At 39.7% G+C, this 13,260-nt stretch overlaps 1 protein-coding gene across 1 annotated transcript; it reads left to right on the top strand.

The window, feature by feature from the left end:
* The first annotated feature begins 6,690 nt into the window (after nt 1-6,690).
* Nucleotides 6,691-11,728, top strand: alx3 (ALX homeobox 3). Its single transcript, XM_079679687.1, has 4 exons — nt 6,691-7,062; nt 10,201-10,475; nt 10,759-10,884; nt 11,099-11,728. The coding sequence occupies exons 1-4, from the start codon at nt 6,720-6,722 to the stop codon at nt 11,462-11,464; spliced, it is 1,110 nt and encodes a 369-aa protein (XP_079535813.1). The 5' UTR covers nt 6,691-6,719; the 3' UTR covers nt 11,465-11,728.
* Nucleotides 11,729-13,260: the final 1,532 nt, after the last annotated feature.

Genomic DNA, 13,260 nt, shown 5'->3' with positions numbered 1-13,260 from the left:
CTGTTATGTCAGACTGGAAATCATGATATTAGATTACATCTTGAATAAGTGGGTAGAATAATTATCAAGTTGGTTTAAATGTCACTTATCATAAATAGATCTATATATATTGATAATATAAATTGAATTGTCCACTGTTAGCCTACCCTGATATTTTAAGTTATTTTTATTTAAATGTATTTTTCAGTAGCTCAAACACTATTCTTCACTGACAGCTGATTTCAGATTTTGACATCAGATTTTCTTTCAGGGTGAACACAGGTGCGTCTTGATCTGAATAGACACTTCCTATCACCGGGAAGACAGAAGGACCTGAGGAGGTTCCTGTCCTCTAGCTCTGGAAGTCCCATGATCTCCATTCCGCTTCTCGACCACCTCTAATTCAATCTGAGACCCCGGGTCACGGGCAGTGTTAGAGGTTGTTGTAAAAAACAGCATCAAGATTATAGCCATTACTTAGAGCTAAAGAGGTCCAACAATTCGTCTTGCGGGTAACTCGATGCATTAGCCTACTTTTTCCTCAACATATTTTAATAAAACCAGTCAGAAGTAGTCTAAATCATAGCTCAACTTTAACTTGGCCAGTAATTGTCAAGGCACACATATAAACGAGGCTTTAGCCCAAACCACCAAATAACTGCTGTGCTTCCACCTCAATTGACCATTTATAATCTGATGTTATTTTAACTTCGTCAATAAAGAAGATTATTTACTATTTTAAAGACTGTTTGACCTCAATATCAAATATTAACTAAAACTATGCACGGTTCAATTAAGTCAATATACCTTTATAGAATTAAAACAATAACAAATAGGCCTACATAAAATAGCATAATTACCGCATGATGACATAAAGCAAAACCAACGACGACCTCACTACAGGTTTATTTTTGAGGGAAATTGCAGGCTATTTCTTAATCTACTCTGTTCCGCGCGCGTCACCGCCCAACAGCGCCTCTTCGTCAACGCTTCCTCTCCAAAACATATTTTAGGATTATTCATTTTTTAGCTCTGGCATGTGCCTTTATCTGATACCTCCAGATGGTTTTGCATGTTTACGGATTCCTGGAGATTGTGAGTAGGGAACGAGGCTGTGTCGTTACCGACGGTCTGTCCTTCATTAAGAGCGGGTTCTTAGCAGAGAGGCGAATCTATCACGACAGACAGAGCTTTCATAACCCCATGTTCGTGCACACGAACACGAACACACACACACACATACACACACACACACACACACACACACACACACACACACACACACACACACACACACACACACACACACACACACACACACACACACACACACACACACACACACACACACACACACACACGATTACATACTTGCAGCATTTCTCTTTCTTATCTTAGCTACTGTGCCGAGCAAGCTTTCCCACCTAGCTTTCTGTGACCAATATAAAAGAGGTTAAGTGCCCGTATGCTAATTTTCTAAATGATCAGAGTCCAACACGGCACCTGTAAGCTATGTGCAGGGCAGGAACCAGACTTCTGTGGCACTGGGCCCTAAACAGGATTAAGTTTAGGGGCCCATTTTAATGCAATTGTAGACACTTCATACTGCACTGAACCAACTTGTGTATTACATTAATCAAACTCATGTACAAATATGCCTGTAGACCAGGGATTTTCACAAGGCTGGACCAACGTTTCCTGAACTAAAAATAGTTGTCCTTGGTTGCATTAATGTGAGCACTGTATAATTGAAAAGTAAATCACCATATCATCCAACAAGCTATTATTTATTTTTCTGTTGTCATTTTTAAATTACATTTTTAAACCATATGCAAAATCTATACTCTGACAGGCAACACATTTGCAGAGGCAAAATGCTTCAAGTTGACATAGCATGTCAAAAGTCGGATTTTCTAATTATCCGGTTAAGTTGAATAACATTATTTGACCCCAGTCAGATACATGCGATGATGGGTGAAAGATATAATAGTGGTCGGGTGGTCTCACTTTTCTATTGCCTTTATCGGCTAAAAGCCTTATTCTGAGTAGTTAATATTGAAATTATTATTATTTTCTTTTTACATAACTGTGTCATGGTTCATTGTAGCTATCTCTATGCTGGAAAAAGAAAATGTGCAACGTAAAATAGATCAAGTGAACTGCTAGTTCATCTTTTGTTGGCCTTGTTATTTTTGGATTTGAAAAATGTGCTCCCAATTTCTAAAACTGCAGCATGAAAGCAACACACAGCAGGAGATTCATTAAGCAGCAGACAGAAATGGTCCGATAAATCAACACATAACTGTATCCACATTTAGATTCATATTTTAAGAAAAGGCTGCAGCAATAGTCTGTCTGCACTCTGCACTCCAACATCAAAGTCCTTTGGCCTAAAGATCACTAGGGGTTTAATTCAGCTTAATATATCACAATCTTTGTAGTAGTAAAATGAACGGAGAAATATCTCCTTTAAAAACTCTGGCAGGACAGGGTGGAAAACAATATGTCCGTACAGTAAAACAATAACATGTATCAATTATTTCTGACAGATATGGCCCTGCTCATGTCCAGTGTGTTGTGGCTAACACTCGGTGGCTCCATGACTCCTCACAGGAGGTCAGACAGAGGACAGCAACCCCACTTCCCATTTCCCTTTGGAAAAACCTCAACCCCCAACGCGGCAGCGCACCATCTTAAGATTCCCAGAATGCACCTCTCCAGCCAGCTGACCCCCAGGTCAGCAGCTGTCAATCACATCCTCAGCTGGCTCTGCAGCTTCTGGACACAGACTGGAGGATGTGAGGGAGGCCTCTGAGAGGAGCCCTGGCTCTGCATATGGGATCATCTCTGTGCATTCATGGAGGTTAATTAAATTAGCTATCCTTCTCCTATTCTAATGCAAACCTCAGGTTGAATCGCCACCCTGTACGTGAGAGGAAAGGCCCCAGGCAGTGATAACCAGACAAAGACAGACAGCTTGCATGAAGCACAACGTTTTACTTCATTCTATCTGGCTGTCTATATTGGTGTTTCTATGGCAGGTCGGTCTTAATAACTTCTCCATCTTCATGCTGTTGGAGGATCACACAGATTGTCCCTGGAAAAGGTCAGACCTTTGCTTACTCTCTTCACTCAAGAAAGACTATTATTCACGATTAAAACATCACTAAGTTATTATATGAACTTTAAAACGTAGGATCATACTTAATAGTGAAGACTACTGCCTGTCCGATTTGATAGTGTGTTTTTGTCACATGCAGGCCGGTGTATGTTCCATTAAGTTGTGTGTGTTTGCAAGCGTGAGGATGTAAGGTGAACAGGGTGTGACAAAGCCCTGCAGACTGACAGCCATGCAGGATGTAATGGAGGGAGGGGTGGAAGTGGCTCTCAAGCCCAAGGGCCGCAGGGTGCGCGGTGAGAGTGCAGGGTCACCTTTATCCACGCTGTCTGTGCCCGGTGCTGGAGGCAGCTGGGGGAGACCTGGGACTCCCAACAGGTTGAACTGATTTCCTGTGCAGGGTCATGCCCAGGACAAGCTCAGAGGACAAGGGTTTAGGACCGCAGGAGCTGGTCATGGTATGGACATCAAGTTGATGTTATTTTCTGCCATTTCCCTGCTTTTAACCACTGCTTCGTCCCCTATGAGTCGGTAGAGTTAAACTGCACACTTCACATATGAGTTTTATATAAAGGACAATGCTCTGTTAAAGTTGGACTTCTCAGTGCATGATTGAAAGGACACCCCCCACTCTCTTTTCGAGTATAATTAAACAAACCACAGCTCACAGACGTCCCACACAGAATCATAGGAGGCTTTGATTCCTCAGCAAATAGCATACCCTCTACATATTATGCTCTCTTGATGCAGTATTCATATAAACACTGTTACCTGCGGCAGCTCTGAGATCATAGCGCAGACGTTCTTCCTCTTGCCCACATTTCTGGAATGCATTTACTCAGCTGGGTTTGAGCTCTGCTGCCCCGGGCTACAGAGGACATGCTTGTCACGGGATTTAAGAAACATATCCGTGTCCCCCCTGTGTGTACATCTAAAACCCCTATACTCCCCTCTAACAGAATTATGAGGTTTTTAATGGTGGTCAGCCCGACAGTTTGACAAATGCTGGCAAAGTACACGTCGTAGACTGAGATCTAGGTGGATGAATACACTCAGAGTGTGGGAGGGTAAAAGGTGGCATTGTGGTTGTGATTAACATGACAGCGTGGTCTTATTTAGCCTCTACGCTATACTGACTTGAACATGTTAATCTAAGTCATGTTACACATGTCATTAGGCCTTGTCACTAATCATTTTAAACTTAAAGGAACTCTTCCTCTCAATGCAAGCAGCCATTTATTTGCAATTTGTGTCCAGATGAAGACTGGGGATTTTCATTTAGGGTATGACTACACTTTAAAGCGTCTCTTGGTAAAGAGAGAAATGTTTTAAAGTATTATCTGCACATTGGAATACGATTGTCATTAGAATTGAAAAAAATGTTTTCTGTCGGTTTATTTTTGTTTTGTGTGTATACCAAAAAAACAGTTTCTAGGTTTCTGTTCTCTATTTGTCATTGAAAACTCTGAAGTTAGAAGTTGTAACAATTCAAGCAAGAATTTAAGCTCACATATTGCCATCATTTACATCCCATCGTAACTCTGTACTTCTTTTTGAACAGCCTTTTTTCACTCGGATCTGTTACTGTGGACACTTCAGGGCTCAAAATGGAATCAAATGGGGCTTATGAGGCCTCTTGGCCCAAATGGACCTCTTGTTTACACACTTGTCCATCAGCTGAGGAGCATGCGGCCTCAGGTATCCACAGAGATGGTGAGATGTCCCCAAAACTATCGGTACTGTGTCTGGACCTGGTAAGTGCACTCTGTTTAGACAAGGTTTGTCTAGATCGGAGATTACATGTCAGTATCAAAAGCCTTTTATCTTATGCTGAGTCCAACTCTTTCTTAAGACATTCAGTCAGTTTTGTGCTGCGGTTTAAATGAATAACATATTGTGCTCTGTGCATACGATTTATTTTAATTTTATATATTATTCGTTTTATATTTATCAAAATAGTTGTCAAGTGAGTTTAAGTAAAAGCCCCCCACAGATGTATCAATTGCATTAATTAAAACTGCATCTCACTACCAGTTGGGAATGTTATAACATGCTTAACGATTGTTAAGCTGTTTCTATAATTTCCAAAAGACATTCATTAAAACCGCAGGAAATCAACATCATAGCTGCTGAACGTCGAGGAAACGGCGAACATAATAGGCCTACTGTATAGAAAAATAAACATCGGTAACAAATTTAGTATTTTGTGTTTAGTATTTTAATCACTATAATAATAATAATCTTTATTTCGCTTTAGCATTTTTCTGGAAAGTTGCATTATTCTTAAGATTGTCGATCTGAAAAGGAAATCTGTTTAAATTAATAAACTCGCTACTGAGAATTTTTTTTTGAAATTAATATTATTTTGGTAGCAGACTGCGATACAAAATAAGCGTTATGGTTATATACGATTTCAATAAAAGACCAAGTGACATTTATGTGGTTACATCGTTTAATCAATAACCCGGATGCCGACGCATTTTCAACTTTCATCTGTTCAAAAACAAAGACAGCGGAAATAATAGATATCACAGTAAAGTGAACATTTAATAAATTGTATTAATAAATGTCAATATTTTATTTATATTATGTGTGTTTAATGAATATGTTTTCGTATGGATTTTTCTCAACTTTTTATCGAAATTAGTTTGACCGTGGCAGTATGTTGAGCTTATTTCCACATGCTTTGTAATTGCATTGGGCTTTCCCCCCCATTTTATTAAATGATCAGACATTTGTGTCACAACAGTGAATTTTGTCATTTTTGACATATTGGTGTAGGCCTTATTCTCAATTCTCGTTTAGCTGCAGAAGGACACATGCTTAATGGAAGCAGAGAAACCCAAAACAAACTAATGAAAACTATAGATTTACTTTATTCTAGCGGTTATTAGTTTAAGAGCTAGAATGTGCTCGCAGATTTCTTTATTAAAAATAAGAAAGTCTCTTTCTGACGAAGAATATGAAACGTAACATTTAGGCCCAATCCTTTTTCCGACTTTATAAAATAAAAATACAATGATATAATGTAAAATAAAGTTAAACATTACATTTGAAACAATAAATAAAAAAATTCGGTTAAAGTGTTTTTGTATTCGTTCAATTCTCCGTGCGTAAACGGTCGTGTGTCTGCTCTCCTGTCCTGCTTGGTTTGGTGATTAGGTCCATAGCAACATATGAAATAGGAATTAAATGGTTAATTGGAGGGACAGAAACCACACGTGATTGAATTGTTGGCGGATTATATCAGACTGCTGGATGCTGAGACACACACACACACACACACACACACACACACACACACACACACACACACACACACACACACACACACACACACACACACACACACACACACACACACACACACACACACACACACACACACACACACACACACACACACACACACACACACACACACACACACACACACACAGCCTCTCCCTCTCTTTTACGCACGCACACACACTCCAACTCCCGGTTTCACGGGTCTTTGTTTCTGATCTGTTAAATCCCACCCACTTGACAAGAACACAGAATAGAAAAAAAAACGTTCTCACTCAGGCGCCCACACTACCAGCGCCCAGTCGCTGCCTATACTGCCTGCTGGACCCGTAAAATGGAGACGGAGAGTTGTTTGCCTTTCTCTTCGCAGACCAGCAGGAGGACGCCTGAACATTCCCCCAGACTGGAGCACGGTGGCTCTTTTCTCCCTTGCGATGAGCTGCAGAAACCCTCACACCTTCCTCCTCTTCCTCACCGCCTCAGCCTGCGCGGGGATCTGTACGCCGCTGCCATGGGGAGGTTTGGGGACGTTGCAGCGGACTTTACGCACGGCGCGGCCTCGACCAACCCGCCCGGCTCACCGTCCAAACACAGCAAGTTCTTGGAGAGTATAAACCAGGACCCAAAGGGCACAGCGATAATCGGGAAGACGGCTTTTTATGAGGGCAACTCAGAAGGTGAGTTCGAAAGAATGTATGATTAAAAAAAACACACATTTGTAATAGCAACAAATAATTTATTCTCTTTTTTTGTCAAAACTACAAGTAAACAAAAATGTTGGTGAAGTGAGAGCCGTAAAAAAGAAAATACTTTTGACAAATGATGTTTAAAATCCATACTTTCATCAGCTGGTATAAAACAACACATGATGAAGAAGTACACAATGAGAATAATACTTATCCTTTAGAATACATTGTTACATTTAGCAATGAATTAAATAACACATCTAGTGAAACCGCTTTCCAATAAGCCTCCTTTTCCTGCATTTTGCATGCTTGTCAAATGTACTCTTTTAACTAACAATAATAACAAAGTGTTGACTGATTCTGATTGGCTTTGCTAATGAATGCATTGTTGTGATACAAATGTCAACACATTTTCTCTCACTTTACTTTTCTTAAATTAAAGTGAGAGGTTAAAGGTCAGCCCGATGCAAGTTGGGTGTGTCATTAGGCTACCAGTCAGTTAAAACAATTTGAATTATAGTCCCCACACTCTTGTGTTTCATATTCTCTCCATGAGCATGTTTTTGTAATATAAAACATCAGAATTGACTTGAATTGTGCGAGCAGGCGTGCTTGAGTCAGACGTTATAGCCTGTAAATGTCAATCTAAGGAAGAAAAGTAACAAAAAGTATATTTGCAACCAAAGACGGAAGGAAAGATGTGCTCTTTCACTTTATTTATTGCTGTTGACGATTCTGCAAGGCAACAGAGGATATATGAGCGCTGATGATCTCAGTGATATCTGTGTCCAGAACAATATACAACGGCTTGATTCATGTTCCTGCCAAAGACATCCAATATACTTTTTTCACAATTAGTTATGATAACGATATCAGTTGTCCTGTTTGAAAGTGGATTTGTAATACTTTTCTTCTAAATTAGGTTTCAATAAGAGTATATGAGTGGTCTTCCCATTTATCTGACACACACATAGATACACATATGCTTGTGCACTGTAAAGTGTTTCGTGTTAGCTTCATTTAATTTGGAAATGACTGTGTATATTACTTTAAATTAGTAGGGCTTTGCATGCATGTGCAAAAAAGTTCCCGTGTGTGTCTACACAAAACACTTTTCATTTGTATGTTTTAGATTTTGGGTTCGTTCACCTTCAAAGGCAGACACGTTTTCCTGTTTTGTCTACAGTGGAAGCAAAGTTGATTGATTATTGGACAAACCGAAACATTTATAAACTTTAAGCGTCTTCACACCTCAGAGTTTAATTGAGGTTGGTTTAATTTAATTATTAATGTTACTTGCCGTGGATTCTTGAAAATGTAGTACTAATGAGTGGTGAGTTGATCGGAAATTGTTTCAAAAATGGCAAAAAGATTTCTCACTACTTGACAACTAAAAGGTGGTCAGAATACATGTCAATCTTTTTAAATATTTCAATATATTTGTTTGAGGCTGAGATGGCCTCATTTTAAAGACCTTTATTTCTATGTCTTCTAACTATTAGCATACAGATTTAAAACCAGTAAATATATATATCCATTAAATAAACAGAAAAAAATAGACTGAAGTTGAATTACTTCTGCAGAGCAAGCAGCCCAGAAAATAAAAAGCTTACATTTCTACTAAGACTGTGTTAGAATTGATCCCCTTGCTCACAGCATTGTGATCCTACCTTTACATTTAGAATTCTTATTTGCCTTTTCCTGCATTTCACAAAGATCTCCGGTTACACTGGAGTCAGAGCGGATGTGGGTGTTTGACAGGGTAAAAGCTATACAATGTCCTGCGGCCCCAGTTTGAAATCTTAACGGTGAATGTTCACAGCATGAACTGCAGTATGAGGTTAGATCTAATGGACACGAGGAAATTAATGTTGCAATGAAAAGTGCTCTCTGTCGGGCCCCATATTGAATTAGGAGAATAGCAAAGTAATGTCTCAGCCGCCCCCAGTAAGTGAGTGCCTGCAGATAGACGGAAATACATTTTGTTTTGGAGCTCAGGGTTACACATAATGAACGCAGACAACAACATTCAAACACTGCGGGAGGGAGCAGGCTTTTCCATGGTCGGTTAACGGGAAGGGGAATAATGCTTTCAGATTCCCCCTTTCCGCTAAATGCCAAGGGAAGTATATATATTATTTATTTAAACAATCAGGTGGCCTTAACAGATAGAAAGTTGTCATACACTCTAGTGCTGTTTCCTAGTTTTCTTTCTTTTAATGTTAATGTATTAACAATGTTTTCCTTATAATAACTTGGTTTGTCTGTTTAGAAGGTGAACCGTGGCATTTTATTTTCTACATTTCCAAATACAAATCAAATCTGTTTTGTATTGATAGCCTTGTGGGTTTAATTCAAACCAACTCACTGAGAGTTTACTGTGGGACCTTTCAGCTAATCAAATTAAATCACTGTTGAGCTGAATTAGTGTTGTGCGTGTTGCTCCGTCCAGCACCACAGTTTAGCCTCTTATAGTTGAGTTTAGGAATCAAATTTAGAAGCATTAAAAACAAGCAAGCAATGTTCAGACAAAATGTTTGATGCGTTATGCTGTTCAATTTGATTTTGTAGAATTAACTAATTTGGTCTTAAATTGAATATTTTCTCTCCGCAGTGATAATGGGAATACTTGATCATTTAGATGTTTGCATCGGTGCCTGACATGCAAAGAGATTGGTTTCCAGCATTGGCCTTTTCTATATAAAAGTGTTTCTCATTCTCAATTTTTCGGCAACCATTCAAAACCATAAATTTCTTTATTTTATATTAGCTTTACTTTACCACAAAAGCACATTTTCATTTGGAACATATTTTTCAAAAATTGTAAAAAATCTAACTAAGTTAACAGTTTATACAAATAATTTGACAGATGATGAGACTTTAACAATGCTAAAATATGCTTTTATTGTATTTGTCTTCCGTCTTCAAAATAAATGCTACAATCTTTACCAGAGGTTGATGATTATAAAAGTATAATCAGTGGTACCTTTGAGCCCTAACAGCAGTCTGAAACAGGGACAAAATAAATGTATTTTGATGAATTGACTACAAGATTTTTCATTTGAGTTAATATTTATTTTGAAGTATATTACATTGTCTACCTTTTTCTGTGTCCCATCCATGTCGCAGCCAGAGAGAAAGGAGCTCCAAAGACGATGGGCTACCCTGGCCTTGGCCTAGAATGTTGTGGGAAGCTGAAAGAGCCCGGCGAGGGTCTACATGGGGTATCTATCGCCGACTCCATCGACTTATCGGGCAAGAACAAGAAGCGGCGCAACCGCACCACCTTCAGCACCTTCCAGCTGGAGGAGCTGGAGAAAGTGTTTCAGAAGACGCATTACCCTGACGTGTACGCCCGCGAGCAGCTGGCCCTGAGGACCGAGCTCACTGAGGCTCGGGTTCAGGTGTGTGAGAGCAACGAGCTCCAATGTTACAGCTTCCTTTTATACCTATAAGCAGAAGAGAGTTTATACATCAGTTTAATTTGAATATCTTTGGGTGTTGAACAGACAAAAAAAAAGGAAGACATAATCTTGGTTTTTGAGAAAACGGGATGAACATTTTTCAATATTTTCTGAAAATGTAAAAACCAAACATATATTTAATAATCAAAAAGAAAGATAATCATTCGTTTCAAGAACAATTGTTTCTGAAATGTTCGTGTTGTTCTTTAATTTCTATCGAAAGGTTTGGTTCCAGAATCGTAGAGCCAAGTGGAGGAAACGGGAACGCTATGGGAAGATCCAGGATGTCCGCAACCACTTTGCTGCTACATATGATATCTCTCTTCTCCCTCGCCATGATACATACCAGGTAGACCACTGCTGATCTCGCATGACATGCATGTTGTAGTGGAATCATTCGTAAAAATGTTAGCCTGCTCGGAAAGTTTTTTTTTTCAATCTCTTTCCAACATTTGCACATAATTGTATCTTGATTTGGGGTTATTAGCATTAAGTATTAAATGTTCCATGTCGATACCATTCAAATTCTAAATGTGTCTTATCCTAAATCTCCTGACGTGCAGATGCAGGGCAACCTGTGGCCAGGGGCGGCATCCGGGGGGGGCGGTGCTCCAGGTGCTGGCTGTGTCTTAGGAGCGGACTCCCTCCCATCGTCCTGTATGAGTCCATACCCTCACCCCCACCCCCACAGCAACCTGCAGGGCTTCATGGGTATGCCCCCATCCCAGAGCCATCCCCACCACCACCACCACCACCACCACCCGTCTCACCATCCGGGCATCAACGGCCTGTATTCACTCCACAGCTTCCCAGGAGGCCTTGGGCCCCATTCCATGGAGGGGCCGGAGAGCGACTACAAGCCGACGGGCCTTGTGGCGCTGCGAATGAAAGCCAAAGAGCCAGGCAGCATCCTCTCCTGGCCTACATGACCACAACAGAGCCAGCTCCACGTTATGCACTGACTGAGCCAACGCATATTACATCCTTGACCCATACACATCCCTCAATGTACATACTCCCCTCAGCATATGTCTCAAATAATTCCTCTAAACAGTTATATAAACCATCTTGGAGGCTCTCCATCATTATGAAGGTCTTAAGAAATATGAATTTCATAAACATTAGGGGCCACTTGAGCCTTTAGCACGAAACCCTATTGTATAGAAACTGTATTGTTCCAAGGTTTAGGTTAATATCCCAATGCTGTAACCAAAGAGGAAATATTATTTAAGCATGTAAAAATTGTAATTATCGTATTAATCATTGTTTTTTCGTTTGACTGTTGTGCTTTATAGTGTGACCCTTAATAAAGGCCTCCATCTAAATCTTCTGTCTAATTTTGGGAAAATACGTTAAGAAAACTGAACACAAACAATCTCAGCTTTAATTATTTTATGATATTTAAAAGGCGAAACTAAATTGTGACTCATATTAAACTAGGAATGTGGTTGTAAGTAAAAAATTATTCGCAGGCTGTGGTTGCCATAAACACAAAGACTTCTGCTGTGCAGAAAGTGAGCTTCTTCTTACTTGGGAAATACACAAAAATACTCAAGGTTTGCAGCATGGGCCTCACTTCAAGAATCCTTCAGGTAGCACCTTATGTATCAGCAGCGTGTGGCAGGCTCATTTATGAAACGCAAACTGAGTGGCCGCACTCCTATACTGATGATAAAGTAAAGAGCCTCCCACCGAAAGAAGGATTTACATCTGCCATCAGTAGTCAAACACGACCAACTGAGTAATCATGAACAGAAGAAAATGGGATTACCATGTTTTGGTTGTAATATCCACTAAAGATCTTCTGCTTTTATTTTTTAAATACTGTTGTCTCCATGGGAAGAATAAGACATCAATACATTTCTGTGGCATACATAATCGTGTATGCATACTAAATGCATTCATAAAGATTTCAGGAAATGCAAGCTGTGCTTTACCCCAAAACAATTAACTTTATTGTTGAGAAGAAACACTGAATTGCATTGTACCATACCATCTGGTGTACTTTTTTAAATACGAACATGTTTTGTAGATACACAATTATTTCAATCTGTGAGGGATTGAGAATGTAACTTGTCACCATTGAACAAAGCAAATCGAAATCCTGCTAACTCCCCAGAGGTGATACTCGCTCTCCGTTCCTGTAGTCTGTGTCAGGGTTTTGTGTGAGCCACTAACATGTGGTTCCAATAGAAGAAAGCAGAAACCCATCAGAAACACTTTCCACACCCACAGCTTCAAATTCCAGCCAGGCCCTGGGAGACGGCAGCCCTCACTGAAGTTACAGTCCCCCTGATGAAATCCCAGATTAAGTGGAGGAGATAAGGAGACCTGTCAGTAGGGATAAGGGATTGAGGAGATGGCCATCTTTAGGAAAGCTGAAGAAATAGCAGATGGTGTATCGGTGCTCAATTTTAATATTTATTTTTCGATAAGGAGTAGGTTAACCAAATGATCTGTCGATGAACAAAAGGGGAAACTCGGTGGCTTTGTGAATTAGATGCAACTCTGCCAGCACAAATGTGATATATTTGACAATAAAATAAATGCAGTATGGTTTATTCTTCTTAAAAAGAGGATCAAAACGAATTACCTCATCTTCCAACAGTTTTGATTACATTGTCATTTAAGTAACATTGATGTGGCACAAGCTTTGATCTGTATCAACTCAATACATCATGCTGCAGAGGCCTTGTATGATTTGTACAAAATGAAATGAAAATGT

Source organism: Notothenia rossii (genome assembly GCF_949606895.1).
Source record: "Notothenia rossii genome assembly, chromosome: 4".
Lineage (NCBI taxonomy): Eukaryota > Metazoa > Chordata > Actinopteri > Perciformes > Nototheniidae > Notothenia > Notothenia rossii.
This window is presented reverse-complemented; position numbering and strand designations above follow the sequence as displayed.

Bases quoted from the DNA above. Each gene is read 5' to 3' on its own strand.
- alx3 (XM_079679687.1), top strand. From the start codon at position 6,720: ATGGAGACGGAGAGTTGTTTGCCTTTCTCTTCGCAGACCAGCAGGAGG. The intron at 7,063-10,200 runs GTGAGTTCGAAA...TCCATGTCGCAG, and splicing joins TTATGAGGGCAACTCAGAAG to CCAGAGAGAAAGGAGCTCCA. The intron at 10,476-10,758 runs GTGTGTGAGAGC...TTCTATCGAAAG, and splicing joins TCACTGAGGCTCGGGTTCAG to GTTTGGTTCCAGAATCGTAG.